This window comes from Centroberyx affinis, unplaced genomic scaffold (assembly GCF_046629955.1).
Source record: "Centroberyx affinis isolate AG114_WGS23_722 - 3 ecotype Tasmania unplaced genomic scaffold, CSIRO-AGI_Caff_v1 ptg002889l_1, whole genome shotgun sequence".
Taxonomy (NCBI): domain Eukaryota; kingdom Metazoa; phylum Chordata; class Actinopteri; order Beryciformes; family Berycidae; genus Centroberyx; species Centroberyx affinis.
In genome coordinates, this window is record NW_027281018.1 from 23,935 (window position 1) to 51,848 (window position 27,914).

Here is a 27,914-nt window from a genome sequence, read left to right on the forward strand (position 1 = left end):
AAATGTTTTTCCTCCAAACAAAACAAGTGGACAGGAGTATCAGCATTAATCTTTTATTCATAATTTAAACAACTTCAAGTTACTGCATATTTTACAGTTTGCATTACATGTCACAGTCATTTACCACCACACATACCGTAAACCAACGTCTGAGATCACACTGCCACACTTCCCACTCATAATGCGCCTGTCAAACTCAATCTGGGTCCACCAAACTTATTCCATTCAACCTCTAAATTAACTACCCAATTCAGAAATAAAGTGCAGAGACTAAGAAGTACACTTTGATGCAAAATATTTTTCCCCATTTAGGATTGAAGACTTATTTGCTGAGGCAGAGGGTGCTATACATTAAGTTACTTACTTTACAAACTGGCAAATGCCCACAGTGATGCTAGGGGAAGGATTGTCAAAAAGTATTGTCAAGATATGCATAACAACTACCAAACTGCTCATTGCAAGGCAATCAGCAAAGTTCAAACCTGAGGAAAAAAACCCCCAAACCATTAACTGCAGTACATGGATCAGGTGCTTTAAGGTAACGGCCTCCTAGATCAATGTTACTACCTTCAAATCCATATCACAATGCAAAGTGGCTCAACTTACATCTGTTCATCTGTTTCAACAGCAAGCAAACTGCAGCAAATGCTATATTGTTCAAGAGGACAGATCTATAAAAGGGTCAATTGATATGGTTGCTAATTTTAATGCAAATTTACAAGGCAACTTCAAACTTTTCCACAAGGCTTTCCACGAAGCAGGCAGAAGAAGAAATTGTCATTCTTATCTATGACTAAACCCTTTACAGGGAAGCTTCAGGATTTTAAAAAGCCTATCCTCCTGATCACCAATCCTCATAGGACATTCATGAAAAGGGACCAAAACAATCTTGATATTGCATTCAAGCCATTTCACAGACTTCCATCATTTGTAGTAATAGTAAGACTACGTAACAGAACTGCTTGCATGGGCTTGAATGCAACTGACATATTGAGTCATTCCCTGTAGACTTACAAAAAGCACTGCCAACAAGAGGCTGGCACTGATTTCTCAGAAGAAAAACAGCATGTAAGCTTTTTAAATGTTGTAGGAGTATTAGGGACACATAGGATAGGCTTAAAAAATCTGCTGCCCAACTCACTGTGACGACTTTGAACCAACTCTGCTCACTTGAAATGGACAGAATGGCAGGGGTTAGTAGGAAGAGGACGCATTTTAGGCAAATCACAACAGTCTTGACATAAATAGTGGTTGACAAACCCATGGCTTATTGCCAAACACAATGAGGCAAACTTCTTTGGAAAAACATTGCTGATAATGCAAATCGTTATTGAGAATACTTTAGACCTAACCTCAATGTAAGGTTTAAGAAATCCACATTACCTTTCTCTTAGAGTAAGGGTCCTGAGGTAGATTTCTGCTATGAAACTAATACAATCCTTGCTGACCCAACTGATTTTAAGCTACAAGTTATTGCCCTGACCAGACCAGAGGGACCACCCCCACAAAAACAAAAAAAGAAAAATCAATACACTGAAAAACATTCAACACGCTTTTTGGATGAATTTCAGATGAGGTTTGGTCACACCATTTTTTCTTGACAGCCCGTCCGTTACGACCGTTCCACATTCAGTCCTGACTACTCGGATCAACAGAGGGTCTTCCTGGCAGCCCGGGCCATGTTTCCTCCAAAACCGTTGAGGAGGTCACACTGTTCCAGCTCATCGTAGCGCCCACTGCGCAGGAGGCAGAGCAAGCTGGTTTTGCAGGTCTCTTTGCAGGGCTCCGACACATGTCCTTTATGTCTCAGGTACCAGAACCTCTGGAAGACCCGGTCGTCACCGAGGAAGGTCCGGATCAGACCGTCCCAGTCAGAGGGGAACACACTGGACACGCCATAGGCCTCAGTGGCACGGTACAGCAGGGTCCATTTGGGGTTTGGATCTGGGCGACTCGGTACACTCTGAGCACCCGGACTGTGGTTGGCCTCTGTGAGGTTGAGGATGTACGTTTCGTGGTCAAGCACCAGACGAGAGCTGCCCTGGTAATTCCCATCCACCACGTACACACGGTAACCTGGAAGGAGAATAAATAGTCCAAAGCCATTTAAGTAATAATGTCAGATGATGAATTTTCATTGCATTTACATTTTTCTTCCTGTGGGGCAATTTACCAGCCGTGTGTGTGCATGTGTGTGTGTTGGGGGTGGGGCAGTACTGTCCTCCTCCCTTAGGATCAGGACTGATGGTTCAACTAGTTCATGCCCTCACCTGGGTTCAGGTTGATGTAGGTGGTGACACTGGGAGCAATGAAGGCCACTCCCACTGGGCGGGTCATGGTTTCCTCATCGTAAAACATTTGGAACTCATCAAAGTGTGTATGGCCAAAAAACTGTCCAGTAATTGTACTTTCATATCTGGGGGACACAAAGGATGTTAAACAAGGGGGAAACACACAAAACTTGCCATCATCACCCATGGTAATACATAGTGTGTAAACAGTGGAGCCATCACATGCCGCTACTTTCAATCATTAACCAAAGTCAGACAGAACACTGAACTTTAAAAAGTGCAGCTACTTCATTATTTGAAGCAGAGAAGCCTGAACCACACAGGACATCTGACCAGGACGTGTTCAAAATAAAGTAGGGAAATGAAATAAGTGTAGTTGGCAGTAAGTCTTGCTTACTGAAGTGAAATTCACTCCAAAGCTGGCATCAGATAACTGCAATAGTGCCACAGAGTCAAATCCCAGCAAAGTGTAATGATCAACTGAGCCATTACACTTATGGCTGCCACAACAGTAGTGTAGCGTTTATATACTCATCTTGTGGGTACAGTATGTCCCCACACTCAAGAAAGTGAATGCTTCTGAGACTTTTATCAAACATAAAGGCACCATTGCTTGGTTGTACAGAACTTCACGCAGTGTCCTCTGCGACTTCAAGGACAGAAAGTAGATACGACACATACTGTTTCCACTTGTCTTTACAGAGTAAGTCGACTGACAGGCTAGACCTTCTTCCATGTTCACCCATTTTCACTTTTTCTCAGTAAATTCAACTCAACTAAAAACGTTTTGAGTGTCTGGACTGTCTGTTTCCACATCTACAGCTGTAGCTGAACTTAACATGTTGTGTAGCCAACTACCTGTTGACAATGTGATAGTAGTTCCAGCTCCAGCTGCCAAGACATAGGCCAGGTGGGATGTGACCAATGATGTGTACCTGAGAGAAGGAAGAAATAAACAAAAAACGGCAGGTCATTGCACTGATAACTCAAAATCTAATGAATGTAGCAGTAATCTCATCTTCCCTCCCTCATGCTCAGCACCAGTGACTGCAGGGAGGTAAATTAGAAGGCTAGCCCGTTAGCCACATCCGGTATGAAGCAAGTGTGGCTGCACACTCATTTAAGCAAAGGGTCTAACATTGCATTCATAACCAAACTTCCGCTACCATATTTTTCCTCCCCATTAATGATTGTTACCCCTCAAACTCTCTGCTTCATTTGTCTCATTCCTGCTGCTCCACTCACCTTCTCCCCCTTGTCCTCACTGGCCTGGAGAATTTGGACCAGCCACTGCAGCTGATTGGCCGGATCCGTCGAGTTCACCATCAGCCAGAAGTTTTCTCGAGCACAAAAGTTCATGTTGAGAGAGACCACCCTCAGACCAGGCTGAATCTCCACTGTATAAAATCCTCCATATCTGGAATTGCACACCCAAAGACATAATTGGGGAAGTGAATAATTGAAGCGTAACTCTCCTGTTCAGAGAGCGAAAAGCAGCTCTGGGGCCACCAACCAAAATCCCCAGAGGAGCAGAACACCAGAACAGAACACCCAAGCGTGACCACTTCTGTTTCCAAACTGTAGGATGTGAACTATTGCAACAGCAAAACTGCATAATCAACAGCTTCTAATATAGAGATCCTACTTCACCATCTATTTCTAAATGTTCGGTTTTATTTAGCTACAGCATTTAACACTGTGTGCGGTGGCTTGACCTCTATATCTATAGGAAAGAGGTAAACACATAATACAGTCTAAAAGGACAACAATCCTTTTATATTTAGACTATGAAAATGTTTAAATCAAGAACCTCAGTGTCTTCAGGGCCTGCTCTGGTAACCATGGCGCCCATTCCTCTGCCATGGTATTGTAGAGCCAGGCTGAGGATCTGTTGCCGTGAACAAAGGGCGGAGGGAAGCTGTTCACCGGTGTACTCTCATGGTTCCCTACAGCAGGGTAAACCGTCACATTAGGCCCCAGGTGTCTGGAAAGAATAAAAGATGGGAAGAGGGGTGGGAGTCAAAAGGTGCTTGGATCAATTACAGGTTACACTTGGCTCACATTTGACCAAAGTGAGAGCAAAAACATTCTGAATTTTAGAGTACAAAAGCATTTTGAGGTTAAATTGGGGCATCTGCGTTACTCAGGAAATCCAATTCCAGTTACAAATAATTAATCACCAGCAACACACTTGAGGGTGGCATGTCTGTCACATTTATTTACCACTTGTGCAGATTTCACCTTGTTTGATCAGTGTATTCTACTGTAAACCCTGACAGCTAAGAAATGTAACTGGCTGGTACAATTCTCTGGAGCCTTGGCTAATTAAGTTTCATAACCTGTTATATGTGCACTGATATCCATGCATGTGTGAGGCTTGTGTGTGCACATGTTGGTACTTGCAGATGAGCTCCATTTTATGCAACTTGAAAAAAGTAATTACATGGATCAAAAGGCCGAGTTTGGGAGGATTTGGGAACCTCTGTCAGCATACATCTATCCTCGTCAATTCACTGCTCCTTCTCTTCAATGATAGAATTCTATAGACAAATCTTTTTATAGCACAGAGTGACTTGGATGTACTGTGCAATATTTAACCTATATGTATCCGTCTAACCCTTCCCTTATTTCCCCACCATTTATTTATTTATTTTTTTCTCTGTTCTTTGGTTCTCTGTGCTCATTTGTTGGATTTGTGGGTTTCACTTATATTCCATACTGTGCATACTTGATATGCATGTTTAAGATGAGCAATTATGTTCGTCTTATGCCAAAAAAAACAAAAACATGAAGAAAAATTACTTGCGGATGAGCCTGGAGATGACTGTAAGCTCAGACAGCTGTTGTTTCCTGGTCTGAGACCAAACATTGTGTGCTGGTATGTCTCCGGTCCAGTAGGCCCAGTCCCAGGGTCCCGTTCTGGCAGCGTGTTGCAGGAGGTTCTCCACCGTCCGTAGAGGCAGGTCACACTTACTGTAGGTTCCCCAGTACCCAGCCTCCCTCCGACGCCAGCTAGGAGCGCCCGACTCATTACGACAACAGAGAGGGTCCTTACAGTCCGCGCTGCTGCCCGCCGCATACTCCTGTCAGTGGAAAAGATGGTGTTAAATGCAGAGCTTGATCTGAAACCGATTTAGGTGACTAAACTGCCGCTACCATTTTCTGGGTCGTCATTTCCCAATTTCCTGGGAAAACTAAGCAATCAGTAATTTCAACTCTGTTTCTTCTGAACATATGACCTTGTGACCGAGATAGACGACAATTGTTCCTTTCTGCTGTCCATTATCTTTTTTCATTATTAATGAAACTGCATATTAATATGCACACTGTTATTCATTCACTTTTGCCTGCTACAGTGTCTGAGTGATGTTTTTTTTTATTTATTAAATTCTCATGACTTATGTGCTTGTACTGTGTTTTTATATGTATCGTTTCTGTTTGTGGTTGATTTTACTGCAAACCAAATTGCCTTCTGGGATTATAATAAAAGGCTGAACTGAACTGAAGGTGTCAATTTGAGGAACTACACAAACTCTGGCATGCCAGCCCATATTTAAGGGGGTAACAGGAATTACCAGTATTGAATTTTGCAATAGTGTGACATACACCAGCACAGGCTATAGAGTAGTTAATTCAGTTTGGTTCAGCTCATCTCTCACACTCACCTGATCCCAGTGGATGTCTGTGAGGAACAGGATTCGGCTCTGTGGGGAACCAGGTTTGGGTGGAGAAGGAGGTGTGACGGGGGGCTTGGGGACCTTGGGCAAAGTGATGTTCCAGGGGGCGTAGATGTCAAATTTGCCACAGGAGGAGCCCAACAGCAGGGCACAGGCCTCAGAGGGCCAAAGGAGAGACTCCTGTAGGGCCAGGATGAAGTCGTCCCTGAACAGCTCCGTTATCTCACGACACACTCGCTCATCGGCCAGGTGGAGACGGATACACGCCTCGCCTACCGCACGGGCCACTCGCTCTTCGTTCGCATCAGTCTAGCAGAAAATTAAAAGAAGATCAGAGAAGGAGGGAGGAACATAATATGAACATAACCCTATGGTGGGAAAGGCATGAGTAAGGTATTTTGTTAGCAATATTGCACTGGCGGAAATTAAAACCAGAAACTTCCTGGAGGTTATACTGGTGTGCATCATACTGAATTAATGTCAAACTACCTAGAGGACAATAAAACCCCTTATATTTTACAAGCAGAAGATTTGAATCATAAAAGGAATCTGGCCAGTAGTGCATGCATGTTTTTGAAGCACAGTTAAATAGCTATTGGACTATAGCAGCCAACAAAAGACCACAAATTTCAGTCATCTCACTTCAATCATGCTTTTGTGCAAGATCAGCAACAAAAACCAAGGGATAAGTAGATTAGGTTTGAGGGGAGCAAACAAGAACTGGGTCTTTCTATGTCAAAATGTCTGTGAACTCCAGTAACCCTACTAGTCCAAACCTGGAATAGTTACTACAGCATACAGGAATCTGCTTCTGAAATGGGTTTAAACACAACGGGCAATGTTGCCAGTTTGGACCAAAGCTTTATTATGATGTTGTTTTAGGATGTTAGGTTGTTTGTTAGGCCTATTTATAAGATTTAGGCAAGCTACAGGTGCACCAGTCTCCTTTTGAGTAGCTTAGATCAGAGGCAGATTAAAAATCTTACCAGGAGGGCGATATCAAGGATGGTGAAGACTGCTTTGCACACGGGGCAGGTGAGGTTTCTCCAGTTAAATCCGACCCTCAGGCGGCTAAACTGCTCCATAAACACCAGGGAGGGCTTCCCTGTGGTCTGGGCCGGGTGAGAGGTCCCAAACAGGGGCAACATCAAAATCAGTGCGCAGACTATCAGCCCAAAGGTGGACGACACCGCGGAGAGCCTCATTGTCCTGACAGCAGGTGTCCTCCGGGACCTCTTTGTTGGCAGCCTAAACAGAGGACATGGACAAAAATAGACAAGAGAGGGTGTAAAGGAAGTGGACCAACATAAACCTTGAAGGAAATGGCTTACACACACACACAAACAAAAGACTTGGCGCTGCATGCGAGCCGCGGTGTCCGTTAAAAACACATGACTATAGCTTAGTGAAAAAGTAGCTAGCTAGCTGCTCGTTCGCCACTGTACCTCCCAGTCGTCTCGGCTTCTCAGAGCAAAGAGATGAGTTGTAAACACAAGCAGGAGGCCGAGGACAGTCCTGGTTCCCCTTTCAGTAACAGTGGTATTAAAACGAGATCGACAAACTTCCTTCCACTGTGCGCTCCGGCCAGCCGCACACTGGTTGTTTTGAGTGTCGCTGCTCGGTCTTGTGAAAGGAACAGAGTGTCAGCTGATTGGTCACGTGCCACAGATATCCTTTTCTACCCCAGGCTGTTTGTTTGAAAACTTTGCAGCTTTTGCAGATTGATCGCTAATTGGATGGCAATTGTCCCCGCTGTCTTTGTTCTCACAAGGGGAGAGGCTATAACCTTTCTAAGATTGTTTAGGCTTTTTCATGTCAAAAACCCTCAAATATGTTTGCATAAGATCACATACGCCCATTTGATAAGATTGCGTCCCAAAGAACCCCAACTGAGGTTTTAGTTGTGTTTGATTTGGGATAGAAACTGTTTACCGTAAATGTTTCTAGGTGGGGATTTAACAGCAGTGGGGAGAATGATGATCAGACTATGATCCTAATTTGGCTAACTTCAAGTAAGTGGTATAGTGAAAGTGAACTATTCCTGGAACCATTTTCAGGACCCCATTTTGGGAACCTTTGACCTAGAGTTTAATTATTTCTAGTGTTTACCATTGATTCCACATGTATTTAAAAAGTTCAATCCAATCTAGATACTATTTGCATGCTTCACTTACAACATAAGAATAAAATGGTTAAACTTCAGAAGTACACAGTTCCACTGTGAACCTGATTAAAAAAATACATCAGTCTCATCTGTTTGTTAAAGCTTAAAGACAAGGTTAAGATGATGGACTAAGAAAAAACTGCCTGAAGCAAAACAGGGCAATGATGTGTCAATAAAAGATGTAGAAGTTATAAAGATATAAAATAAGACATGTGCTTTGAGAAATATGTAACCACAAGTGAGCATTAATTGTTCCACAGAGGGAAGATGATGTCTGAAAATGGATTTGTCATAAATATAAAATATTTATTGCATTGGTATTTGTTCACAACATTGTTTTTATACACATTTCTTTGGATCTGTTCATGAGCAGTTCTTTCTGAATCATCCCCTAATATAATCCCAACATGATCCACACCAGATTAGGAAGTTTGCCAATATTTCAGTGAACAGGTTTCGGCTGTAATAAAAGAGCAACATAGCCAGGCCAAAAAAAACCCATTCATGAGCCAAATTTAAATTATGCAGGAAAAGCAATATAATACTTCTTGTTTGAAACTAGTGGCTGAAGTGGTCTTTCTGACATTATGAGTATTTACAGTGGCTTAGCAGATACATGATTTCAGTGAAGATACAGAAACATACAGAAAAAGTGGTTTGTTGATAATCTTGACTGTAAAAAAAAAAAAAAAGCAACAACAACACAGGACTGGGTGAATTGCTGTGGTGGCATTCACTTGTCTTGCATCTTCTCCAGGATGGGGACGATCATGTCGAACTTGGGTCTCTTGGCTGGGTCCTCGTTCATGCAGAGCCGCATCAGCTTACAGATGTGAGGAGAGATCCCCGGTGGGATGGTGGGCCGAAGACCCTCGAGGGCCACCTGAGCGGGAGAGAGAGAGTTGCTGTTGGTGTCCATCCATACACAGGAATGTGAATGCCTTGGGATATTCGGAAGGTATGGTGTGTGTGTGTGTGGTGGGATATTTCTAAGGTATATGTGGATGTGAATGTGGACATCTAGGTCTATGGTTAGGTAAATAAATACACACAAATACGTGAATGCACACTAGGGAGGGACAATATGCTTATCTCATGATAACATACGTGATATGGGTTTCACAATTTGATAAAACAATGATATGATGTAATAAATAAAAGTTCAATGACAACAAAGTACGACTGTGCAGATTTATGTTTATTTCTGAGCCACAAATCATTCTAGCAATGGCAGAATGTCCCATGCACACACACTCACACACACACTCACTCACCTTCATGCCTATCTCCATGTGTGAGAGGTCAGCAAAGGGAACCTCTCTGGTCACCAGCTCCCACAGTAACACTGCAAAGCTCCACATGTCAGCCGATCTCCTGTTGATGTCTTCGGGCCTCTTCTGAAGGGCTGACAGATAAGGGCAGAATGATTTAAAAGAAGAAGGAGTGACGGGAAAATAGGAGTGAAGATAAAGGGGGATTACACAGCCGGTTTGTCTTCATTCTGTTAACATGAGCAACACAAGATAAACAGCGTGCGACTACCTCTGAACAGCTGGGACTAAATTACACAGTACAGTATGTCCTGCGGTGGATGATGGGAGTCTGACTCATAAAGTCTAAGGAGGCACAATGGGAGAAGGAGGTTGGAAGTAGGCGGGAGGGAGGAGCAGAAAGAGGAAAAGAGGAATAAATACCTTCAGGGGCCATCCATGCCGGAGAGTACATCCGACCAGGACACTGGAAGGAGAACTTGGCATCTGCCATGCTTATCCTGGCTGTCATGTCTTCATCAATCTGACAGTTAATCACATCAGCTAGTTAGTAATCAAACACCAGGCTGGTGAATGAATCCCAGGAATAGCATGTGTGAGTGGAGTGGAATTTATAGAGAGGAATTGCTCACACTGTCTTATTTATGTAAATGCATAACACTGCTACTGAGTGGAGTACTTCTCATTGTTAAGCCTTAGAAAACAGTGCCAGAGAGATGCTGCAGATGTGAATATATCGATTTTCAGTTACTGTAATGACAGTAATAGGTTAGGATCTTACAGTTTAACATTGGGCCTCCAAAGTGTGTGTGTGTGCGTTGTGGAGCAGGGTCTCACCATGACATGCTTGCTGTTGAGAAAAAGCCGTGAAACCATTGGTTCTAAAGTGTGGAGGAAAGCCATGCCACTGGCAATGTCCAATGCAAACTTCACTGCTTGGGTCTGGTCTACCACCAAAGCTGAGGAAGAAAAAGTGTATGAGAAAGAGGAAGAGGAGAGGAGAGGAGAGGAGAGGAGAGGTAAAGATGGGAGTTAGATGCCACCTCTCAATTCTAGTTTTAGGAGACTTGTTCATGTTCAAAAATTGACACTGAATCACCTAAGATCATTAGAACAATATATGGTGATATTGCTTTTGGATGGAATTAAAGGTAATGTATTGTTAACCATCTCCTGTGTTGTGTGTATGTGAGCATACAAACACATACAAGGTACTCACTAGTGCCCTGGTGCAGTATGTTGTAGAGGGATCCATACGGCATGTAGTGGGTGATGATGATGGGGTGAGGGGAGGGGGGCGACTGACAGGCACCAAGAACAGGCAGAATGTTTGGGTGAGAAAAGATCCTGTGGAGAAGAGGGGAGGGAGATAATGAGGTAAATATTGGATTTTTGGACAAACAGCGCCATCAATTTGGCTTCAGAGCAATTGGATTATGTTTGGAGTCATTTTATGGTCATTTTTTGCCGTTTTTGGAACTCTAAAGAAACGGTTTCCATTCACTCCAGTTGTTTTGGAGAAGGCAGCTAACCGTGTGTTATATTGACATACGAACTTCACCAGTGTTTCAGCACACCTTTTATAGGTTGCCAGGGCGTCTACCTGTGCTAATCATCATCCACAGGCACGCGTTTCCAATTTACAAACAACTGGCATTCAGCATCAGAAATGCCTGAGGGCACACGCAAAATCTTGCCGCATGTTTTATGAATGTTTTCCATAGGCACTTTTCTCAAGAACAAAAGTAAGAAGAATTTAAGAAAGTTTTGTGAATGAGGCCCAAAGTATTCCTTTAATGTCTTGGTTTCTCTACACGCTTTTTATTGTGCGTATGATTTCTAACTTTTGTATCAGTTAGTTATTGCTTGAGTTGATAGTGGTGGAAGGGACAAGAATACAAGGGGAATACTGGTGTTGTCGTTTTGAAAATACAAACTTTACAACGTCAACAATGTCCTAAATAAAAAGACTGGATGTGACAATAAAGTTTGTAAGGCTGGATGTTTTGAGGGATTATTTTATGGCAGAGACTTCCATTTCTTCCTGTGGGTGTCAGGTGACTGACAGTAAGCCGAGTGTAACGAAATGCACACACTGATATGAAAACACACTTAGGCACAATGAAATAAGGATAGAACAGAAACTCTGACGTTGATGGATTATCTAGTCTGTGGAGGTTGTTTTTCATACTGTACAAAAACAAATGGCAGCAAATTTCTTCTTCTCATGGTAGGAAAATGATCCCAGACATCTTCAACTACGCTGACTGTGTGCAGACACCATCAGGAATAATGTAAAGGAGAGGGGAAACCTAGACGACTGGCACCAAGTTAAAAAACACTTTTAACTGTGGGAATGCTGATGTGTAATTTACCTGAGTTTAGGATGCTCCTCGTTGAAGTCTCTGCTCTTCCTGGTGGTCCAGTCTCTCACCTGCAGCACCTTCACTATGATCTCATCCCCCTGCCAACGACCCTGCCATAACTACAGACAGAGTACATAATGTAATAGATGATGAGCGGCGTTCATAACTGAAAAACAGGCTGACAAACGGCAGTAAACACAGAGCGGGACTGACCTCTCCAGAGTGGTTGTCATTGATCTTGGCCAGGAGCGATAGCTGCTTATAGTCAATACCAGCCTGCTTGTTGAGAGTACCATTACCTGATAGAGCACAAAAAAATAGATCAGTCAAACAAATAAACTGATATGATATGTTTTTGTGCGTTTTATGAAGTGAATGTTACTCACGGGGCCGCGTCCGCATGGTGCCCTTCCAGAAAGTTTCCTTATAGGGGACTTTGGTCATATTCTGGCCCTGTTTCTCTGCCTTTTCTAACAACAGAGAGACGAACAGAAGTAAGGAACAGGAAAATCAAGCTGTGATCATTCTCATTTTGTAGGGATAATGTCTACTATTATTTATACATGAAAAAACCTTTGAGTGTGTAAAGGGTTTGATGATAATATGACTATAAAATGACCTCTGACCTTGAAGCAGCTGGCTTAGGTGGGGCTTGGCCTTATCCAGAGGTGTTTGCCCGTATCTGTTACATATACACACCTGGGCACCGCTGGCTACCAGGTCCTGAGGAAGAGGGAATGCACTAGGTCATTCACAGATCAGCAAATCAGAAAAACTGATTATCTCAAAAAACTGATTTTGAATTACAAGCGAGGATATTGGGTGCAGTCAGACCTTCAGCACTGACTAAGAAAATGAGTCTACTGCAGTAACTGTTTCTCCCCAGAAGAGGGCAAGGCTGAGGAACTGGAGTGTGTGTGTGTGTGTGTGTGTGTGTGTGCGCGCGCATTATACCTCTGCCACTTCATCTTGCCCCCAGAAGCAGGCGTAGTGGAGCGGCGTGTTTCCATGTTCGTTGACTGTGTTGGGGTCGGCTTTGCACTGAATCAGCTGCCATTCAGCATGCAGAAGAATTTGTTAGCAGAGTGACATTTATCATCAAGTACAGTTAGAAGACATAGCAATAAAAAAAGACTTCATTTAGTGTTGTGAGTGCGTGCACCTTAGCCACGATGTCTCTATGTCCGTGGCTGGCAGCGAGGTGTAGCGGGGTATCATCGCCCCGGTTCATCACGTTGATGCGAGCGCCTCTCATGATGAGCATGTCAACAACACCGCTCCTCCCTTCCCTGCACGCCCAGTGGAGGGGGCTGAAGCCGTGGTCATCACTGAAGACACACAGAGAGGGGAGCAAGGAAGAGAGGGGGCAAGGAAGGTCAAATCCAAAATTAACTTAGGAAGCTCACAAGCTTGTCTATGTTTAAGCGGCGGTGAATGTAATTTTTTTTTTAACACAGAAAATGAATGGAATGTCTAGAATGTTATAGATTTTTACAGTGGGAGACGACAGTGGGCGGGGAAGATAAGGTAGAAGCCTGGCTCCTTCCTGTGAAACATTTGTGTGTGTGTGTGTGTGTGTGTGTGTGTGTGTTGGGGGGTGCTTGGGGTGATGGTGGCTGTCTGTCTGGGTCAGATAGCTGAGACCCCCAGTTTCAGTTTCACTTCACAACTCTGAGCATATATCACTTGACAAAATACTATCTGTCTAGTTCTCCCTCTCTCTCTCTCTCTCTCTCTCTCACACACACACACACACACACACACGTTATCCTGCCCCCTACCTACCTATCTTTATTTAGACATAAGCACATACTTCCTTGTGTCGCCTGCCACCTATTTCCATTTGATGAGTGACCTAGCGTTATATATGTCTGTGAATGCAGGTATGCCTGTTAATGTAGTCACATGCGAAGACACAAACACAGACAGTTCACACAGCACTACTACACTCTACCAGGAACCAACCTATCACCTACGTGTGACTGCCCCCTTCACCCAAAACTCCTTTACTATAGTTGACCGCAAGGCAGCTGCTGGTGTTTCTCACAATTCTCTGCCAAGCCACAAACTACACACTGTTTGACAATAAAACCCAAGAGGGGCTTGTATAGCCTGTATGTCTGATAACATAGTAGCTACAGTGTTAGCTCACACTCTAGTAAAATAGCTGTTGCATTCTCTGCCCATTCAGACCCAACATATGGACAGACAGTTCTTCCTGTGACCAACCGTGTGTGCTATAAAAAGTAGGGAGGAAAAAAAACTCAGGAATGACAGAGGGGAAAATACACAGTGGAATCCTCAGCCACATTTTCTCTCTCTCTGTTTCTCTGTGTCTCTCTATGTCGCTCGCTCATATACACACAGCTCCAGGGGGAGTTGTGGAATGGCATTTAAGTTTGTCTCAGTGGACTAACTTTTGCGCCAAAAAAACAGGACAGGAAGAGGATTTCAGTCCCAAGTAAACAACATAGTTTCCCACCACCACATTACACTTATTACACATTATTGGGCATTCTGAATGAGGAAAAATGGGTTGATCCGCACAGTTGAGCCCTCTTCAGAGAAACAGCCAAAGCAGCAGGCCTGCAGCATAATGACTGGTCTCTCAGATGTTTATGTGGGACTGCAGCGAGCTGCCTGAGGAGCTGGGTCAGAGAGGGCCCAGCCCTGTATGGAGCTGAGCAGAGGAAATGGCCTTGGCTGCTGCGTGGTTGGCTGGGAGCTCCACAGGCCTCAACGTCAACAAACGTCAACAAACTGCACATATATGGCCTGGCCCAAGAATGAGATAACCAAGGCCTTTGGTAGTGGAAACTGCACTTTCTAGGAAATGATCTAAACCAGCAGAACTGCTCCACATACCCAAAACAGCTATGGTTTCTACATCTACAGCAATAACTCCGCTTTTCACTGCCTTCTCTGGTGTTGATGAGTTTTAAGTTATATTCTGTTGTTTAGCGTCATTTATTTCACCACAAAACCTTCCCTAAATCCTTCACTACTTTTACACACACACACACACACACACAATTTTGGGGGATGACATCACAAGGAGAGAAACCTGAGAAGAAGAAGAAGAAAAAAACAGAATAGAATCGGAGTGGTGATGTTCAGCAGAATCTGGAGATCCAGAGAGTGCACAATATGGAAACTATTTGACCACCTCTAATGTGCCAGGGATCTCTCTGTATACACACACACATACACACACACACACACACACACACACACAAACACACACACAGAATTGCTCACCTACCATACCAAATGTGGTACGCTGGCTATGAAGTCAACTCCCATCACTTCAGACCATTCTCTGGCAAAGCAGAGTCACTGAGTCTTATGCATATTACTGAACACACTTTATTGGGGTGAGGTGTGTGTGTGTGTGTGTGTGTGTGTGTGTGTGTGTGTGTCCATTTACCCCAAGTTGAGGTCATTCTCTGTGTTGTCCAACCACAGACGAACAGCCACAGAGTTGCCCTCCCGACACTGTGTGAAGATGTCATCCATGGTTGTAGGTTTCCACTCTTGGGTGTTTTTCTTTTCTTTTCTTTTCCTTAGTTTCTACCCAATCTACTCCCCCCTGTCTCTTATGAGATCAGGGACAAGTAGCCTAGAAGAAGAGTAGAACAAAGGCTCCTTATCCAAGAGCTATGAGAAAATCACAGGAGGACAGTTTCATTTTAAAAGGAATTCAACTTAAAGGCTTGTGGAAAAATATTTGGGCACACTACTGTATACATTAGGGCTTGATGGAGCTGGGCAAACCTACATCATTCACTGTCATTTGAACAATTGAGTAGGATTAATGTCCATCACAGTGTGTATGTGGTGCTCTTGATAGATTTCCCTAAATTAGAATCACTATAATATTCCTATAGGAACTTACAGTGTTTGTGGTTTGCTGTGAGTTTGTCTCCTATGGTATCACTATAATATTCCTATAATAGTCTTGTAGGGACAGTGATATCTTTCCAGAAACCTTCTAAAATTCATTATAGGATTAAAATAGTGCTATCCCGTAAGGTTATTTAAGGGCAGAAACGGTTACATTAGCTGTTGCACAAAGAAACATAAACAGCCCATAGAGTACAATGAAATGTAATTATTAAGTTGAATACTATAAATAGTACAGTACATTCCCACATTTTCCCCGTGCTTAGTCTTCCTCGGTGGGTTGGCCTAATGGAACTCTTTGAAATCTATTGTCAAGAAGCCATCAAGTGGGGCATCCACAACAAACACGCACCAGGATTAAAAACAAAACTATTTAACATACAAAACTTTTCTCAAATCTCTTACCGGTTACAAAGCGATAAAAGTCAGTTTTTCCCCCCGCTAAGTCGCCCGTCTCCAGAAATTCTCTTAGGTCGGTCTCTGTGTGTCCACGCCCCGCTCCTCTGGTTTGATGTAGTCTACTGGGGAGAAGTTGGGAGTTCTGCTGTATGGGGCTACTGGCATCTGTGTCCCGGGACAGTGACACAATACTGACGCCTACTGGAAAGAGTTGTTACAGCATCTGCTACTTCTGCCAGTTTGCCTCGCTGCGGTCAGAACAGATCAGCCACCAGGGATGATAATGGAGGGTAAATCCACATAAACTCACTTTAAGCACATTTTTATTTGCGGAATGGAGTTTACCCAACTTTTTGGATCTGACAACAGTTTTATGAGGTACATTTATAGTATGCATCATAGCGAACTGTAAAATTGATATGAGGATAGTTTTTTTTTTTCAAGGGAAAAAAAAAAAATCTAATTGAAAATACAGTTGATTTTTTGTTCCTACTGACTTATAATGAGACTCATAATGAAAGTCAGAATTCTGAGTTTAAAGTCGGAATTCTGACTTAATTCTCAGAATTCTCACTTTATTCTTAGAATTCTAAGATCCATCTCAGAACTCAAATTTTTCACCTAATTCTCTTCGGTACCTTCTGGTGATCACCAACTGAAAGGTCATAATTGACCTTTTTTCCATCACTGTCAGACACCACACAGGAAGACATATATATGCTAAATCATAGCAAAAATCATAGCAGTATCACCTTTTTTTGACAACCTGTGGACAGACAAATCTATCCCATGGAGTTTCAATCAGCATGTTCATAGTTGAAGTTGTGTTCCTCTCTGACAGCGACTGTAAAGCTGATTGATGGCTTGGCTCCGGCTCCACGGCCACAGGATGCCCGACAATAACATCACCATATTATTCAAACAGGAACACCAATCATTTGAGCTAACCAATAACATTTTGATGGACTGGCTATTTCTTCTACAGCCCTAAACTGTCTGATATAAATAGTCAGCTGGAATGAGAAGTGAACAAACAGTAATGACAATCAAGATCACAAACAATGCTGTTCTTTTTAAGATTACTTATTATGGCTTTGCTACTGTATAGAAGTGGTTCTCAACATGGGGTCCGGGGTCCACCAGGGGTCCTTGAGGGAATTCCAGGGGGTCCCAAGGAAATTGATGAATTGTTAAACATCACCATTATTTAATTTACCAGAAGTTAATGCAATTGCAGAATGTAGAAGAATGACTATTTTGATCATAGTTTCACTGTTATCTCTCAACTTAATATGCATAGTCATGGAATTCAAAATCATATCTAACAATAAAAATATTCTCAGATTTGGGTTCAAGAGACAAAATCTCATCAAATGAGGGTCTGTGGCTCTAATGTGCACTAAATGAGGGGCCCTCAATATGAAAAAGGTTGAGAATCTCTGCTGTATAGGATAGTACATAGTGGAATGTCAGGAAGTTACCAGGGAGAGAGAGAGGTGATGACATGTGGCAAAGGTCATGAACTGGATTTGTATCATAGACTGTACAACATTGTATGTGTCATGTTCCCCAGCCCACTGAGTCAGCAGGACCCCCATCAGCAGGATGGCCTTTAATGTTAAACAATGAATACTGTGATCAACAAACAGCATGTTGGTTTTGGAACACTCCCAATGAAGAATACATGAACAAAGTGATTAATACTCTCATCTTTATTGTTAAAGATCATCTTACTTCCTTATTCACTGTGACATTTCGCAGCATTACAAGGTAAGCATCATAATTAAATTTACTGTAGCATCTCATCAGGCATAACTCTCCTTGCCATTGCAAAGTCTAGGCTCAAGTCCAAATACGATGGGGCCTTTGCCATCCAGGCCTGCAGGCTGTGGTATTATCCCTGTGGAGATTGGGCTGTCAGGAGTCTTTAACATCACTTCTCAAAATGCCATTTTACAGACAAGCTTTTTATATAACATTTTCATTCTCATATTTGCCTCTTCTCACAACCCTGTTTTATCTTTACGTCTGGGATTTTTAATGGTCAGCTTCTTGGGTGTTATTATTAGCATTTCTGACGCACTTTGCAACACTGTTTAAAATTGCTATATAATTGATATATAAATGATGATGGCTATTCTTATAACTGACACTCTTGACCCCATTTCTCACCACAGCAGGCAACAGCATTTCCTGTTATGTCACAGTGGATGGTGTTGCATTTGGGACTGCAAGTGATAAGTCATTACAGCTAATTAGATATGGCCTGCTGCTCTGTAATATTAGGGGGAGCAGGGTGGACCAGCGAGGGGCTGGACTACCTCAGACAGACCCAGACTGGCCATCATTACTGGCCTGACAGCGGGGAAACCTCTGGGGCTTTGTCTTGGCCTGACAGGCTCTCTGTGGCTTTAGACACTGTAGGAGCTGCTACTGTTGACACAGGCGCATCTTCTGATAGTGTAATTGGTCTTGACGGTGTAAACACAGGCTGAACAGATACTGGCACAGAGTTTCCAGACTCAATTTGGGTGCCGGCTATGGCCGACTGAGGCAAGACTGCTGTATAAGACGGTCCATTGGCAGATTTATTAAGCGCTAGGGGATTTACTGTTTCGGTGGCAGACGTGAGCGCTGTGGCAGCTGCCAATTTCATTTCTGTGACTGGTGCGGCTGCTGTGGATTTGGACACAGCAGCATCCAGCTCTAATGGAATATGTAACGCTGCTGGTTTTAAGACAGAGTCATGCATGTCTGGCCTTACCATGGCTTCACCTGAAACAGGGGAAGGAGCAGATACTACAAATATATCAGTTGCCTGTCCAGGTACAGCGGGTGTCTGAACTGGTCCGACATCAGTCACTGCTTGAGGTAACATTGGAGGTATTTGTGTGGGTGGAGATGGGGTGATGGGGGTTTCAGTGGTTGGTAAAGCCTCTGTGGCAGCAGGCCCCACTGCTCCAGATGCTGCCGCTGCCGCTGCCGCCTCCGCCTCCGCCTCTGCAGCCTTGCTCTCCATCTCCTCCATTCGCCGCTGCACCATCCGAGGCATCAACTGCACATAGGTCCCCATCAGGCGGTGGTTGGAGCGAATCAGCTTCCCAGCACAATTATCCACACAGCGCTCCTGGAACACAACATGGATCAGATGTGTTGATTCACGATATTTGCGGGGGAAAAAAGAGCATTTCAGTCACAGTGTGGACAACAGCTGATGAGAAACAGGGACAATCACTACACATTAGAAGAAGTAGTACTCAGATTGACAGAGGAAGAGAGACAAATAACTACAACCCTGAAATGTCTCTACACTACAAATACATTTGGCAGGCTATTTATGACCTGACAGTCTTCTCACCTCGTCCATGGTGAGGTTTCTGTAGTTGAAGTTGCTAGTGCATCGCTGGAAGCAAATTTCAGTCATGCGGTTGTAAACCATCAGGAAATCCCGCAGCTACAAGAGACAATGCAGTGAACACACCAATAACACAACCACAGATTAATGTGCTCAATGTGTTTGTTTGTAAGCTAGGGTGGCGTATTACTGAAAAATTAATGTGACTTACATTTCGCATTTGCTGGTCGGGCTCCATAGCGGATCCGTCCAAGGTTGCCGATTGGTTAGCTAACTTGCTAATATCGACAGCACCGCTTTCTGGTTAGTAAAAGAAACAGCCGTACCGTCTTCTGTCTGAGATGTATGAGACCAATTTTATAACACGTAACTTACATACCAGCTACAATATCCAACCAATTAGACCCAATTATGTCCGCATTCAAGTAATAGATGAATATACCATGACTTTCACATGTGCGCTGCCATGTTTTGACAAAGATCGTCTATGTTATGAAGATGAGTCGCTCGATAGTTCAAAAAACGGCTCAACTTCCGGATTCACCTTCCCAGCTGAAGATTGCTGGGCTTCCTGGTGTGTGACGTCACCGGAGGTAGCCTGAGCGCTGCTAAATCGGCCCTGCGTTCATACACAAATGAAGTACTATGTTAACATAATACTGTTTCAGTATTTTTGGTTTGTGTTTGTGTATAATTTGATCCAAATAAAGCGTAGATATTTGTTATTGCTTGTTTGTTGTTCATCTGCAGCAGTAGGCCTATGCCATATCTCGCAACTTTTCCGTTAACACCAATACACTGATGCTGCAGTATGTGGTAGACAGCAAACTAGACGTTCATTGTTTTCAATTAGGAGAATGACGCAAACTCTGCCAGCGCTGATGAAAATGTTACCAACAGCGCCTGCAGATGGAGCATGACAACAGAAGCTTAATTTCACCAATTTTGACCGCAGCAGTGAAACAAACTAGATATTGTGAAATCAACAAACCCACAAATGTTTGTACACAAACTCTAATTGTCTCCTCTTATAACAAAGATGATTTGTGATCATTCTTCTAACTAGCTATAGTCAGGAAAACAAACATACAAACAAAAAAAACCTTTCTGGGAGAAAAAAACATACAGCCACATTTTGGTTTGGCTGAGTCATTCCATTTGTCTGCATGGGTCACACAACGCTAGATGTTGAACAGATGTTTTTTTATTGTATCAGTATGAATGGAATAGTCAAACCTATTTTGATCAAAATTGCAGTTAACTGACATCCCACAATGCCGACCAATATGGTTTTTTTTTAGGCCACAATGTGAAAGCAGCATGAGACTCCAGTCTGGAAATAGAAAGCAGAGTGAGACTTCTTCCTTCTGCCTCATCTCTGTTCTAAGCCACACCTAAGGCTTGTGAGAGAAAACTCTGTCTCTTAAAGGTACATGTAGTATGTCTAAACATCAACATATCATTGTCAAATGAATTGTGATATCTTGGAATAATTTCTATAAACAAATGAGACCGTGGTTGAGACGACTGGTTGTCTCTATCTTATGCCAGTGGTATTGTTAGTGTTAGTGTTTCTAAAAATTAAGACCAGGTTTCCCATAAAGCTTATTGCTTCCTGTTGCTGCTTTTCCTCCCTCCCCTCAATCGTACCACTCTGTATGCATTTGTTTTCTTTTTCACTTGAAGAGAATAAAAATGTTGGAAGTGATTTTTCCATTGGCATTTCAATCCTTCCACCACCTGCCATTGCGAAAAACAAGGCATTCTGTTTTGTGCCTTAAAACGATTTCCCTTTGTGCCATAAAGCAGTGAAGCAGCTTTCCTGTGAAATCTGACCTGATGCACACAATGTAAAATATAATATTCGTCCTGATTGTCTCGTTTGTTTACAGTAATTATACAAATGTTTCAAAAGTAATATGGTAATTATTTATTGATGTTAAAATGCTACATATAGCACCCTTAACATGAAACACCGTACAGGATTCATCTTAAATGAAAAAGTTTGCCAGGTTTTCTTGTAATGGTGAGGATGTTGTCCTATATTTTTTCCTCAAAATGTGTTCTGACAGTTACAGACAGTAGTCTGTTTGGTCTGCTTTGTGATTTCAAATGATTCAGTTGGGAGTTATCACAACATATGAACGGTTGAGCCTGTTGCGTCTGTGTTTTTCTGTGTGCCAGTTCAAGCCAAAAATCCCTGAATACTCCGTAGGCCTGTGGGAAAAAATGAATCAATAGAAGAAAGTAGGCCATGGTCCACTATTGAAAAACTGTCAAAAAAATGGTTAATGGCCACACAGGATGTCGCAGGCCTCTGACTGCCTTGTACACTTTAGAGCTCAATTCCTTTTCAGCAGACAGTAGAGCGGTAAGTAATGTTTTAGAGGCAGTAGATAAATGGAAATCAACATTTTTGCTGACAGAATACTAGCTCACTAGTGCTATAGAATGTAAAGCTAATGTAAAGTTAATTCCTTTGACAAGAATACATTTAGAAAATCCTATGTGGGTTACATTTACATGGCAATATGACCATTGTTTTGCAAATAAAACTACATTATTGACACACTAACATAAGTCTCTCATCCTTACATACATGTCTTGCGTTTATGACATTTAATGTTTAATGTGGATTTAATGTTCAGTCATTACTTTGCTGAAATGCAGATTCAGTGTTTTCTCATGCAAGCAGATTTATTTAAGAAAACGTTGCCTCTCGAGGCTTGGCAGTCGCCTACAGCATGGAAAACAAATGTCAGAGTGACAAGAGTTTTTTCCTTAACACCTTTTTTTATGAGACATCTGGAGATCTATGATTATGAGACATCAAAACAGCAAAAGTGCCTCTGTGTCCTGGCTGACAATGTCCTTTGATGTTTTCTTCATCTTTCACAATAAATTGAAAATTTCCACATGTGACCTTTAACCTATAAATGTCACAGACAGAGCTTCCTTTTCACTTTGTATCCTCCATCCTCTGCACATAGAAAGGAAAGAAAGGTGTGTTTTTGTTCCACAGTTGCCGAGGGTGGAGACCTCAAGAGGTAGTTTCTTTACATCAAAGAAGAAATTGCTCAAGTAGAGCTTGTTTTACATTGCAGGTTGTAAAGTTTTCATTCTAGCAGTATTGCAATAGGAAATAACTTATGTTGCCCTCCTCATGTGCCCCAGAATTAAATTCTGAACAGTTTGAAAGGAGTTGGTCTACTGTGATGTGTGCCTAATTTTGTTGGGCATTATTATGGTTGAAGCTGCTGATGAAATGATCTGTGCTACCATGTGTAGCCTCTTCCTCTATCTATGTACCTACATTTACATTACCACCATCCTGTCTATCTGTTCCTCCCTTCCATTCTCTACTTCCCCCACCCTCCCACCGTCTCCTTCCCAACTCATATGCTCCCATTCCGGGTTTATGCCCCTTTCTCTTTCCCTGTCCTCCGTCTCTTGCGCTATCTGTTGGCTGTTAAGGTAGATGCTATTGTGGGAAACCATGGGGCTGCTGTTTCTGGAAGGAAGGGAAGCCTCCACCTCCGCTTCCACCTCCAGGAACACAGCCATGGGGGCTGTGGGTTGGAGCAGCGGCTGGGAGAGACGGTCCTGCAGTTTGCTTGGGTCCTGGGTCTGGCCTTGCTGGTGGCGGTGCTTCTTCTTACGTTTCTTGGCCACATTCAGATCCAGTGAGGCATAGTTCAGATCAGGCTCAAGAGGCTGGGTTCAGACGATGGAGAAAGTTAAAGATTGGTGAGATGCTAGCATTATTAGGTGTCTGGAGTGATAAAAAACACATGTAATGTCATCTTTATCATAATGAACACTGCAGAATTCGAATCAGTTTAAATGCTTAAGTTACATAAAAGGTACTAGTTCTGTGCGTTTGTGAGATGTCTTTGTCTATTAGCTGGTTGCATGCTGCAGCATATCAAGCTATTTCTGATGTTGAGGTATTTCACCTTGTGATTTCATATGGCATTCGGTGGCTGTAGATTCTGATATATTTCAGTGAGCCGAGTTTATTTTTAGACCTCTTTGTGCTTATTTGAACACATTGGTTCACAGTCTCATTGACCACAGTGTGTCTCTGCGTATCAACTGCCTTCCGTTTTGAAAGCAATCACAATGGCCTGAGAACTCAACTACCCTGCATGTTGATATATTAGTCATACATATACACTGTGATAGAGGCAATCATATATTCAATATCAGTGAATATAATATATAATATATAATAACAAAAAAAAACTAGAATTACAGCATTTAGAAATGATTGAAACAATGAGTTAGAAACATGTTTATACTTTGTAAACCTTGGATTGCCTGCTTGGACATCCAAGCAGCCAACACCACGTGCAAACTTCACCTCGCACCATGACACGGTAGATTGAGGCATTAATAATATGGCTATGGATTTTTTCCCCACATTGTGATGCAGCAATTCCAGTACATGCTATTTAATACATGATAAAAAAAACTGCTAAAAATAATTTAAGTACGTAATGAGAGCATAAACAACTCAGCGTATCTACTGAAAACGATGGGGAGCTGAGTAAGAACTAAGTTGCTGTTGTCCATGAAAACCACTTGCAGAGCGATACTGTAGCTTGTGATACCTGTCAGTCTGAACATACAGTTACAGCAGTTACCTTTGCGCTATCTTTCGTACGCTGCTTGGTCATCATCTCATAGCACACCTCTTCAAGGTCTGTACAAGTGAAACACATGATGTAGTCATGAGTGGATCTGCTTTTTTACTAACCAAGTAGCCTAAACATAAATGGGATGGAAATAAAAACATTTAGCCTCACTCCTCAAGTAAAGAAATCTAGACTTTTTGGGGATTTCAAAGGTTTCACTTGGACTAACTAACTAACTTCATATAGACATAGCAGCCAGGCTTCAATAAATTCTACAGCAAGACAGTGAGTGGAAAGGAAAGTAATGTGATCTTATCTTATGGTGTAGCTTACTTTAATCAGTCAAAATGAGCTGACAGCATAGAGTATGTGCTATTCGTTAACTCTTTGATCAAAAGATTGGCCACAATGTGCAGCTACTCTTCATGACATCCGCAAAAAGATTTTATTGTATACAAATAGACACACACACACACACACAAAAAAATCACATCGACAAATCCAGGCGTATACAAAACAACATTGAATTGTTATAGAAAATCCACTTCTCGTTTGTGTTGAATTCATTGGCATTCTAATTTTCAGCATTTTATCAGTACTGTGTAGAACACCTGTCAAAATGTAGTGAGTGCCCTAAATAATAATACACCAGAAGGCTGCCTGAATGCAGGCCTGGGCTCACCTCTGTCTGTGCTGATGTTCCCATAGATTGGATTTTCCTGCAGCTCATGATGATTGTGGTCATGAAAATCATGTCCTTCATCCTCAGACCGTCTGGAACAAGACACAGAGCAACAATTTTACAGTTTGTTTATACACTACAAGGTCATTTGTGAATAACAATGAAAATAGACATATTGGATTGTCTGTTACAAATTACAAAATTCAGACATATTGGACTGAATAATAGCCTGACTAATATACAGGACATGGACACAATTTATGATGGATATGCCTTGTTAAATAAACATACCTTTCTGTTTGATAGGCCTGTGGGTACATATGCTCATCAGTGTCTGCAAAAACAAAATGGTTGGCAATTTATTGTATGCTATAATTGTATGACCTAATGTCTTTGTAAAGGCTAGGAGAGACTTGGAAACAACGAAAACCGTAGGTCAAATAATTAAAGAAAATGTGGCGATAAGTTAAGAGGAAAAGGCTAGCAAAGTGCTACACTTCACTGACTGTTTAATTTAAAAACTGCCAAGCAGCTTATTGAAAATCTGTGTTGACAAGCTTCATATGTAACCATACCTCTGTAAATGGGGGCCCTCCGTCTCAAGACGCAGAAGATGACATTGAGACACACAGAAATCAGCAAGGCCAGAGAGATCACTGTCAGACCCACCCAGGCATAGTTGCAGTCTGCAAAAAGACAAACAACAAACCTCCACCGATTTAGTAAGAAATACAGTAGTTGCTTTACTAAACTGGTGTAGGATTTAAGGCTGAAATCTTTATCAAATATCTCCATTATTGCTCAGAATTTCCCTCAGTGAAGCTCAATAAAAACAGAAAAGATAAAACATTAGAAGCAATGGCACTAGTACAAAATAATACAATCAAGCATGGTCATCATTTTACATCAGATATCACATGTTAATAAGAACACAATCACATGCTGTAGCACTATCAAACAATCTCTGACCATCTCTGACCTTGATGCAACAATGTTGCTATAAATGACTATGACATTAGTGTTCTGTTTATTTGCTTATCTGTTTGTTCATTTATATATGCAATTTAGAAAGGGAAAATATGACCAAATACATACAACAGTATACAATGCACATGTGGTATAAAAACCCTTCAAGGCTTGTAGTAAAAAACACCCTACAATTCACATACATGTCATACAAACAACATCCACATATACGCTTGCACACATGTGAACATAGACACACATACACAAAAATTATTGTAAAAAACAAATATACATATCTGGCATTTAGTCAACTATAGTGATAATCTCCAAGGTATGGAAAAGGTGAGCAGAGTGAAAGTTCCAGCTAACCATCCTGACAAACTTACTTTGCAATTAGAAAATGGCATTAAGGCTGATTTAAAAGTGCTAGCCCAAACTATATTACCTAAGAAATAAAAGGATAGACCATCGATTAATATAAATCCAGCAACATTTTCTTCTTTTCGTCTTATTCTCCTTAATATACCAGTATTCTTAGCAACTCTGTTGGAAATAAGAAATGTGTCTTTGCCAGTTCAGCTGACCATCAATGATTACATATTATAACATGAGAAACATGTTCAAGAGCATTATCAGCTATAAGAACAAGGCTGTGCAAATATGATAGATTTCTGTTTGTAGGTTTGAAAATCATGTAGGCACTTTTTTTGAGGGATAAGTTGTTATTTTTAAACAAAACATCAACTTTATCTAAAACAGCATTCATGCGGGTTATTATCAGTTGCTCATCTTTATCAGTAAGAAAAATATTGGTACCATCAACATATAATATAAAAAAGCACTTCTTTAGATATTAAATGTAAGTCATTGATATAGATAAGAAATAATAGTGGACCAAGTATGGAACCTTGCAGAACACCACACCGAATATCCCTATATTCTGAAATTATTCCGTTCCAAGTGACAAATTGTTTCCTTTTAGACAAATAACTTCTAAACCAATTGACTTTGTTACCATGGACACCATAATCTTGTAATTTGTAATATATAATGATCCACAATATTATATACATTACATTATATACAGTGTAGAGTTAAGAGCCAAAGAATAAATATTGCACTGTACTGCAAGAAAAGTACTATTTCTAAACAACATAGTTTTGCATGAGATACTCCTTAACAATTTTTCCCCAGTGGGAATCATAACAAAGTAAGAGTTTGTTGGGGGAGAGCGGTCAGAGTTTTGCGTTGGATACAGATGAGGAATGTGGAGAAAAGAGAGAGAAGGTTTCAGCCAGTGAAGGAGGCTACGGTCAATATAAAACCATTTGGGTCTAAACAGAAACATCAGCCTCTATATAAAACCACCCCAGAACTATACTGAACCACTAAAAAAAACAATCCGTTGTACTATAATGGAACCTCTAATGGCTTTCAAAAGCAGCGAGGAACCATCTAGAGGTTTGAATGGTTTCTTTTGATTTCGTTAAAAAGTCTGGCAGGGGTTAACTCTATTACACTCACCAAACACAGAACAATATACCATTATATAGAAAAAGGATATATCTGATGTGTGATTATCAATTCATTTTTGTGTGTTATTTTGTGAGGTGGCACAGGAATCAATATATCCGTTGCATATTGCATATTGCCTTTTTTGTGTCAAAGAGAAAGTTTTGCAGCATTACGTCGACATAAAATGTTGGCAGCGAGTCTTTGTACAATGTAGTACTATTAATTATAAAACTATGCTTCAAGTTCTAAATATAGTTTTAGAAATTCAGAAAGTTATATCTTCTGATCTTACCTGACATATTCCAGTCGTCTTGAATAATATGGGCTGTCTGTCTGACACTCTTTCTCTCAGGCTACAGGGCATAACAGTGTTTAGGTCATTGAGGTGTGCTGCACTGTAGTCTATTTTTACCATTCCTTAGTTAACCCTCTCTTATCATAGCTCTTTGAATACTGTGTGCTCTTTTTCAGTTACAAACAGGAAACATGATAACCTCATTCTGAGGCACCCTGTCTAAAAACCATTGCTAGGTACAGTATGATTTCAGATAGGCCATCGTATCATTACCTAAAGATGACAATGGTTCTTAAACATCTTTTTTGTAATTCAGAATTTCAACGTAAAGATTTGTAAATTTAAATAAAAAGTCAGCATACACACAAAAACCCTTTTCCCCTAAAAAGGCAG

The 27,914-nt window shown here is 41.6% G+C and overlaps 4 protein-coding genes across 5 annotated transcripts; all 4 read right to left on the reverse strand.

Moving 5' to 3' along the window:
• Nucleotides 1-56: 56 nt before the first annotated feature.
• Nucleotides 57-7,567, reverse strand: smpd1 (sphingomyelin phosphodiesterase 1). Its single transcript, XM_071536537.1, has 9 exons — nt 7,414-7,567; nt 6,955-7,216; nt 5,957-6,277; nt 5,094-5,374; nt 4,102-4,275; nt 3,537-3,708; nt 3,150-3,226; nt 2,271-2,416; nt 57-2,076 (listed from the first exon to the last, which is right to left on the reverse strand). Exons 2-9 carry the CDS (start codon nt 7,171-7,173, stop codon nt 1,649-1,651), a joined length of 1,818 nt encoding a protein of 605 aa, XP_071392638.1. The 5' UTR covers nt 7,174-7,216; nt 7,414-7,567; the 3' UTR covers nt 57-1,648.
• Nucleotides 7,568-8,417: 850 nt separating this feature from the next.
• Nucleotides 8,418-16,186, reverse strand: ilk (integrin-linked kinase). Of its 2 annotated transcripts, none has more exons than XM_071536539.1 (13): nt 16,078-16,186; nt 15,197-15,426; nt 12,932-13,097; nt 12,724-12,819; nt 12,396-12,492; nt 12,156-12,239; nt 11,983-12,068; nt 11,779-11,888; nt 10,623-10,750; nt 10,241-10,362; nt 9,827-9,926; nt 9,407-9,537; nt 8,418-9,015 (listed from the first exon to the last, which is right to left on the reverse strand). In XM_071536539.1, exons 2-13 carry the CDS (start codon nt 15,283-15,285, stop codon nt 8,866-8,868), a joined length of 1,359 nt encoding a protein of 452 aa, XP_071392640.1. In that variant the 5' UTR covers nt 15,286-15,426; nt 16,078-16,186; the 3' UTR covers nt 8,418-8,865. The 2 variants fall into 2 exon arrangements, with proteins under 2 accessions (XP_071392640.1, XP_071392641.1); XM_071536540.1 differs by having other exon boundaries at nt 15,197-15,388; nt 16,078-16,174.
• A 1,591-nt stretch (nt 16,187-17,777) lies between these two features.
• On the reverse strand, nt 17,778-20,241 carry timm10b (translocase of inner mitochondrial membrane 10 homolog B (yeast)). Its single transcript, XM_071536545.1, has 3 exons — nt 19,638-20,241; nt 19,430-19,525; nt 17,778-19,198 (listed from the first exon to the last, which is right to left on the reverse strand). The coding sequence occupies exons 1-3, from the start codon at nt 19,662-19,664 to the stop codon at nt 18,419-18,421; spliced, it is 903 nt and encodes a 300-aa protein (XP_071392646.1). The 5' UTR covers nt 19,665-20,241; the 3' UTR covers nt 17,778-18,418.
• Nucleotides 20,242-20,528: 287 nt separating this feature from the next.
• Nucleotides 20,529-27,614, reverse strand: LOC139658415 (uncharacterized). The gene is made up of 6 exons (XM_071536544.1): nt 27,519-27,614; nt 25,321-25,431; nt 25,037-25,079; nt 24,746-24,837; nt 24,073-24,131; nt 20,529-23,140 (listed from the first exon to the last, which is right to left on the reverse strand). The coding sequence occupies exons 1-6, from the start codon at nt 27,523-27,525 to the stop codon at nt 22,742-22,744; spliced, it is 711 nt and encodes a 236-aa protein (XP_071392645.1). The 5' UTR covers nt 27,526-27,614; the 3' UTR covers nt 20,529-22,741.
• Between the last annotated feature and the right edge of the window lie 300 nt (nt 27,615-27,914).